This window comes from Polyodon spathula, unplaced genomic scaffold (assembly GCF_017654505.1).
Source record: "Polyodon spathula isolate WHYD16114869_AA unplaced genomic scaffold, ASM1765450v1 scaffolds_74, whole genome shotgun sequence".
Classification (NCBI taxonomy): Eukaryota; Metazoa; Chordata; class Actinopteri; order Acipenseriformes; family Polyodontidae; genus Polyodon; species Polyodon spathula.
Genome location: NW_024471568.1, coordinates 1 through 7,898, shown reverse-complemented (window position 1 = coordinate 7,898; position 7,898 = coordinate 1). Strand labels below are relative to the sequence as shown.

General features: G+C 37.9%; 1 protein-coding gene across 1 annotated transcript; it reads right to left on the bottom strand.

The window, feature by feature from the left end:
• Positions 1-3,119: 3,119 nt before the first annotated feature.
• LOC121308006 (serine/arginine repetitive matrix protein 3-like) lies at positions 3,120-7,365 on the bottom strand. The gene is made up of 2 exons (XM_041240299.1): positions 7,010-7,365; positions 3,120-5,303 (listed from the first exon to the last, which is right to left on the bottom strand). The coding sequence occupies exons 1-2, from the start codon at positions 7,117-7,119 to the stop codon at positions 5,078-5,080; spliced, it is 336 nt and encodes a 111-aa protein (XP_041096233.1). The 5' UTR covers positions 7,120-7,365; the 3' UTR covers positions 3,120-5,077.
• Positions 7,366-7,898: the final 533 nt, after the last annotated feature.

Sequence of the window (7,898 nt, the reverse complement as noted above, 5' to 3'; positions counted from 1 at the left end):
TCTGTCCGCTTTATAAACCCAGCGGAGATATTTATAGAAGAGACTAGAAAATGTCTATTCATGGAATGACACGCCAGTATGGAATTTAGTCAGAAGGTCCACTTGGCTGCTGCAGTTGGCATTCAAGCAAACCTCTGAGTACTTACAATTAATCAACCTTCCCTTGGTATTTTGTGCACACACAGGAAATTCACTTTGAGAACACCAGCGGTTTGTCCCCAGTTTGAATTCAAACTGTAAAACTCAGAATTCCATTAACGCACAATTCCAGACCGTTTATTAAAACTTTCTGGAAAAAATCCAGCAGCTGCATGTTAAATTGTTCTGTGGACGAACTAATGTGATGCTGGGCCTGCCACACCGAAAGTGCATTACAGCCCCATACTGTAATAAAGTACATTCAGATCCAGAGCACACAACGCATTAAAACGCTAAATGTGTTTACCACCCATAACACCATATTATTCATTAGCAACTCTACCAAATGCGTCTAAATTTAGACGCAACATATGGACCATTCTCCTGGCTTACAGAAGATATACGTATACCTAGCATATGGATCATGACGACGGCTCTCGATAACAAAAAAGTATGCATACTAGTCACACCAAAATGTTGTTTAAAAACTACGGTTGCTTTTACTGTTTTTTGCCCTGTTGCTTTAAATTAATATATTTAAACGTAAAAGTTACTGTTAAAGCGTGATTTGGGGAAAGCGTATTATTCCATATCATGTGGGATTTACAATATACGTCATTAATCAATTGATCACATTTTCCGATTAATCGAATAAAAATGAATTTTAAGATTAAAATCCCTAATATATTCCCGTAGTGAGAATTATTGAATCAATTACTCAGGAGATCCTACTGAAATCTGAGACTTGTATCACTTACTTGGTTCAGTATGCACCAGAAAGATATTCTAGAGACATTTTTCATTTTAAAAGGGAAATTGTGTGCCAAAATGTGTAAAATTAAAAAGAAAAAGGTAACGTAGCTACACAAAAATGTGAATAATTGATGAACTGATTTTTTTAAAATTATTATTCACATTTTTGTGTACCTACGTTACCTTTTTCTTTTTTTATTCTAGAGACTAGACACATTTACATCTGGTTAGACTTCAGTGCATTCATTGCTCTGCTTTGCTTACTTCAATGTAAACAGGGCAGAGCGGTGAGTGACGAGAATATTCCACAGCTTGCTGGAACTGGAGCAACATCAGCAGACTTCCATATACTTTAGCGCCCTCTGTGGGTCATATACTGGAACAGCGTATGCATTAGCAATCTTCCTTTCGAAGAGCAAGTCGCTTTAAATAATTCAGAGTGGTTCTTTTTGCAGTTCTTCAAATACATTTTTTTTGTTTTGCTTTTAATAAGCCTGTGTTAGAGTTCACAAGCTGCCAGCTCTATATTAACCCTTCATAATACTAAGACCATGTTGTATCTACCCGTCAGTGTTGTTCAGTGGGGCTAGACCATTTTCATAATGTTAAAGGATTCATTTTACTCGTTGCTTTTTGTGGTCAAATAGGAGGGGTTCAGCGATTTCATTATTTAAAATAAACATTTTAGAAAAATGGCAATACGTTTTGTTAATCTTTTTCCCACTGTTATAAAATAAACATAATATGAATACCTCCTTAAAAATGTGGTTAGTCTACTTCATTTAGAAAATGACTGCAGTGCAGATGAGTATTTCTTGCCACTAGAGGTCACTAGAGGAGGCTAGTATGCAATACCTTCAACGTGTGGCATTGCCTTTGTATTTTGTGTTTGATATTTAATGTTGTTGATGTTATTTGTTGTCAGTGGCATAACATTAATGATTAAATTAGAAAACAAGACTCGGCCTTCGAGTGATTAAAAAAAAACAATAGAAAGAATATGATTTTTGAAATTATAACTTGTGATAGTATTACATTAATGACATCTCTTAAAGGGGTTATAGATAAGGATTTAATAGATCTTTAACAGTTGGGCATTTGCTGAGTCTCACATATACATTAAATGATGACACACTTAAACAGTTCCATTTGTAATATGCTTTATTATATGAACTAGTATAACTACTGCTACTACTATGCGTGTACAACCCAAAGGTGAACATGTCTTTACACAGGTGTGTGTCGCTGTGGTTTGTTCGCTGTTTAGACTACATTTTAAAATGTAACATTCAGCAAGTGACAGAGCCTTAAACAAACCAGGAAGACTGAAGGTTCCCTGTCACACCACCAGCATTGAGACCAGTACAAAAATCAAAAACACAGACTGGAAATGCATCGTCTATACAAACATATTCCCTCCTCATCAACTTGTACAAAAGCTTCACTTCGGGGACTATAGACAAGTAGGAGAATCACGTAACAGAGGTTAATGCATGGGTCAGCCACAAGCATTCTGTCAATATCAGCGTGTTGTTCATAAACACAATATCAAGGAACTTACAACTGGAATTATTTTCTTTAGTTAACCCCGAGTGCCTTGCTTGTGCTATCCAGATAGTTTTTGGAAAGCAGTTTTGTGCATCTTGATAAAACGCTGGCCTGTACAAAATATTTTGTTCGATCTGGAGCCAGGGGAGCTAACCAAAGCTTTGATGCCAAATCCAATTAAAAGCATGCCAATTAGCAGTCTTGAGTTTGACTGTATTGATTTTTGAAGAGTAAATAACTTTTTCAAGTTTTTATTTTTGTTCTTATGTTTGCAATCTTTGTGAATGGATCTGAGTTCTATAGTAATAGGCTACTGTTAAGCAGGATAAGCTAAAATAGTTGAAAGATCATAGACTCGGACAGATGTAAATCAAACACAACTGACAGGAAGACTCCACAGTGCTAGTTAGAGATATACAGAACTCAGAATCAACCACAAAGAACGCAAACATTATAAAATGGCATCTGAAGTTATTCACTGCAGCCATAATCAATTCTGTACCTAAACGAGGATCTTTATTCTGAATAATACTGCAGAACAGCATTTTATCAGACCAGATTCATATCCTGTCTTAGCATTCTGATTCAGCTTGCAAACGCCCATTATTAATAAATAAATACATGAATAAATAAATAAATACATAAATAAATAAATACATAAATAAATATAGATTTCAGTAATAAGCAGTATAATAGTGAATTATCTGATTTTTTTTTTTTTTTTGCACAGTTATGGAAAAATGACAAACCAACATGTCACATCATGATTATTTACTGTCCTTTAGGCTGATTCATAGGTTACCAAACATAGTCATTTTGGTTGTTGCCTGTCAAACTGGATATCAAATCAAGGTAGCGCACTAGCAAACACCAAGCATATAAACACTTTATCAGTACCGTGCCAAGTATGTCAAAATGGAGTACAGCCACACAAAACAAGGCTAGAGGTTCCCAAGACATAGCTTTCACAAGCTCAGACAATTAGATGTCAGATTAACACCTTTCCATCTCCTACAGGGGATTTCAATTATCCGACTACTTCTTTGGAAGAAAAGGAAGCTGCTTGTGTTTTCAACCTTTTTCCCCCCACCGCTGTATATTGTGTCAACATTTGGGAAATAAAGTGGGTATCTTCAGCTAAGTTGATTTAGATTTAAAACACATTATTACAGCAACAGGGCATATAGAGTAAACACTGGAAGCAAAATAAGCTTAGTCACGCAAACTACAAAATATGAGAACTGACTGAGGATAGGAGTAACCAATAATGTCAAGTAGCGACTTCTCATCTCCGAAGGTAACAAACCCTTCAATACTAGGAATGCAATAACAACTGCTGCTTGAAACATAAGATCAAAATAGTATTGTGTTCTTCTCACCCATTCCTGGTTCCACGCACGCTTCACGTTGTGGGAATGGAGTACTTACATTAGTGGTGATAGGATGTGCCGGTAAAGCACAGATTTGCCTCTGCCCTAAATGCATTTGATCAAACTACAGAAATGTAGAGTGAGCAGCAGACTGTAAGTGTAATCTGTGGACCGCATTCACAGTCTGTGTTTACTAATGTTCTCATTCTTTAACAAAATTGTAGAGATGCATAGTGCTAGCACACAAGCCAATATCAATTTGGCTATTGGTGTGGTGTGGTGTGGTGTACTGCATTTCTTTATGGCTGGTGTAATTCAAATCCTCTCATTAAAAGTCTCTGATCTCTTAATTATAATGAAGTGCTGGGCATTCCACAGTTCTGTACATAATTACTTGTTCCTTTGCTAGCACAACATGCTGAGAGCATCAAAAGATATACCTCTTAAATAATATGGTATTTACAGTGCATAGTTTATAATCAGAACAGATAATTCCAACCTTTTTAGGAGATGCCTCTCAAACAAACATTTTAAGCCTTGAAAAGAAATCCTATTCTAGTCAATTACATAATCATCAGATGTTGTTTCCTGGTTGTTCTTCTTTAGAAAGTTTCACCGGCCATCAAAGAGAAAAACGTTCATTTTTCTTCCGCCTTTTCATTGTAGGAAGTTACCAATTTTTGGTTCTTGTTGCTATGTGGAAGATTTTTTTTTGTTGCTGAGGTGTTGTGACACCTTGACCTTCAGTCCCTGTGGGGTACAGTGTTGAGTTTAAGCACCAAACAGACTGGAATCTGGACAGTGGAAAGGAATAATCACAAAGGAAGCGAAACACCAACCCACACAAAGTGAAAGGGAATCTTTACATTTTCATTGCGCCCAGTTCATTTTGTTCTGGATGCACGCAGCAATGACTTCTTCAGGGAATGGATTTACTACATGTTCCTGGAGACAAGACCACATCATAACATTTATAATAATACGGGCTATGATAAACATGCTTTCGTTCTTCAGGGTCCTCAGTAACTTACTGGATTGGAAAGAACCGCAGATTTTACCGAACAACGTCAATCAGTATGATAAGTTATTAATGTAAAATATATTTTGTTATTCCTGGTTCCAAGAAAAAAAAAGGAGGGGAGGAGAAACCACAGAGAATTTTCTATCCTGCTATAATGAAACAAAGCCCGCACTGCTCTTTGTTTACGATTCAGAGGGAGCTGGGCGACTGTGGAATGCTGGTTCCCCTGGAGACTGTGGTTGGAGTTCTAGAAGCCGGCGCTCTCAGAGCTGCTCCGGCTGTAGTAGCTGTGGCTGTGGTTGCGGCTCTGTGTCCGCGATCTACTCCTGCTGCGGCTCGGAGTCCTGCTGCGGCTGTAGCTGCTGCCACTGTCATAGCTGCGGCTCCGGCTTCGACTGTGGGCCGAGTCGCTGCTCTGTGAGCTGTGTGAAGACGGGCTAGGCCGGTAGTACGGAATGGGTCGCTTGCGTGCGCTACAGAGGAAAAACTGCGTTAATTATCTCAAGAAGTGCCGACCTCAAAACGCGAATAGCAAACTGCTGCTCTGAGTACTGGAATTATATTTTGATAATTTTTTTAAGTCAGTTATTAAGCAATACAGTTTGGTGTCCTAAAACCTGACTCCTTTTAAGAGGAATTGGAGTTTTAAGAGTTTTTATTCAAAAAACTGAATAAAACATTTTTACAAAAAAAAAAAAAAAAAAAAAGGGCCTAGTTAAGGGAAAAGAGAATGAGAAATATCAAGGGATAAATCCATAAATCACAATTTGATTAAATTAAAACACCGCTTAAACATTTGTGTTTTACACGTAAGACTTGTGCCATTGTTTATGACTCTTAATAGGTCTGATAAATCCGTTCCAGTACTCAAAGTGCAAGAATGCAAGTGTACTGTTTCTAATTAAGCTTCACTTGATCAGTAATTATTCGCTGCTGCTCAGATAAAAGAGAGGAGTGATTATGTATGTTAGTAGATTTTCCACCCAGTCTGTGAAGTAAGTGTGTTAATAAAGTGTGATCATACATCTACATTGAGCCCCTGTAGAGTTATTGTGAGTAAAGAAATGTTAAGAAGTTTCAAGAAGCAGAGGGGTGTGTGATTGATTACCTGCCACAGAATCTAATATTAAATCAACAGCAAGTTGAAAAGTGCAAATTGATTTAACCGCTATCAGTTACTGACCAAAAGGAAGGGTGTGATCTTATTTTTTACATGTAATCCTCTTTTTCTGCCTTGAACAAAAGCTCATGTTCAAAAGCTCATAGAGGCCGTTGATAATTTAAAAAAATCTGTTCAAGATCTCTCGTCTAAATTTGGTCAAGTAATTCATACAAAGACATTGACAATCTGTTCACAACCTAATGTTACCTTAACTTTTTTATTATTATTATTTGGAATCGTCAATTATTTTGATTATTTTCTCCCCAATTTGAAATGTCCAATTATTTTTATTTCAACTCGGCTCACTGCTGCCACCCCCGCGCTAACTCGGGAGTGACGAAGATGGACACACATGTCCTCTGAAACGTGTGCCATCAGCCATCCACTTCTTTTCACTCTGCGGGCCCACCAAGCAGCCACCTCGGAGCTACACTGTCCGAGGTAGCTTACAGGCAAGCCAGCAGGCGCCCGGGCAGTCTACAGGGGTCGCTGGTGAGCAGAGGACACCCTGGCCATTTCCCATCCACAGTGGGCTCAAACCGGTGAACTCCAGGCTATAGGGTGCATCCTGCACTCCACGCAGAGCGCCTTTACCAGATGCGCCACTCGGGAGCCCACATGTTACCATAACTTAATTCAAACCAGACCCTTAATCATTTGAACACCTTGGTTAAATTGCACACTTAAAGATCTGATTGGAACAAAGCTCTGGGCTGCTCAATTCAATAATTAAGGACCTGGTCAGAACAAGTACCAGGACTGGAATGTATTAACATTTCCACAATCAGTAAGCAGTATAAACGTTGTGCATCAAGTCAAATTCTTCTTGAATGAATTATAATTTAATACAAAGTTAAAAGTAACTTTATATGTATATTATTATTTGCATAGTATTCTATAGAGAAAAGCCCATTATGCATGCCCAGAGGTAGCTACCATTCTGGCTTCAAACATGTTATCAGGTCTTTGATAGCAGTGGAATCAGTTGTTATTATTGCAGCACTAGAAACCACCTACTCCAGGTACTGACAACCCAAGGTCTTCTTTTGTCCTGTGGCATTTAAAGGGAAGACAGGAAATGAGGCATAACTGTGCTGGTGAAGGATGGTTTGTATTAACTGCTTCATCTAACAGGTTCAGGGAGAAGCACAGGGGTCTTGAGGCAAAGCAACAGTTACCATGGTAACCTTGCCTGTAGCTCTATAGCCTTCATTTGGTAATCTTCAGGAGACCTTAACATGAAATGGAAAAATCGATGGGAGAATAAATAAAGAAATAAAGAAATTCAAAAATATAGAACATGCAGAAAATCACTCTTGTGTTTTGCTAGTCTTTTTTTTTTTCGTAGTTTTAAACTTAAAACCTTTCACAAATTTCACAAAACTATTATTATTATTATTATTGTTTTTAAAAGACAAAAAAAAAAAACACTTTAGTAATAAATTTGCCAGCTATCAGTTATTAAAAACCTTTCATCATTTTTAAGGCCAACATATAAACAGCAAGTCACCGGCAAGCTTGACTGCGCATGCATTTTCAGCTACAATTAACTGTATCAAAGGATCGGACTAGAACAGCTCAGACAGTTAGCTTCCATGTGCAATGAGGTAGAGAACACAGCACCTGCAGTCCAATGCTTTGTGTTGAAATCAGATGCAATCTCAAAAGGGTTCAAAAGCCAGTGAATCCTACAGATATCCAACATCATATCCCATTTGTACTGGTGTGCTACTAATTAACAGACGCTTATATATGAACACCGCACAGCACTATACACCTGTATCTTTATTTAATGGCATTTCAGTGTGACAGCACTACTCGTAAATACGGGTGACACAGTTCCTCAGCTCTGTGTCCAATTTGGAGACGGCCTGACAAGTAGAAATGGGCAGACTGTTTGGCATCT

What these genes read in the sequence shown, in the direction of transcription:
- LOC121308006 (XM_041240299.1), bottom strand. Translation starts at nt 7,119, where the DNA reads ATGAAGCAGTTAATACAAACCATCCTTCACCAGCACAGTTATGCCTCA. An exon ending in TTGGGTTGTCAGTACCTGGA is followed by an intron (nt 5,304 to 7,009) that starts GTAGGTGGTTTC and finishes TTTCCTCTGTAG; the next exon opens with CGCACGCAAGCGACCCATTC.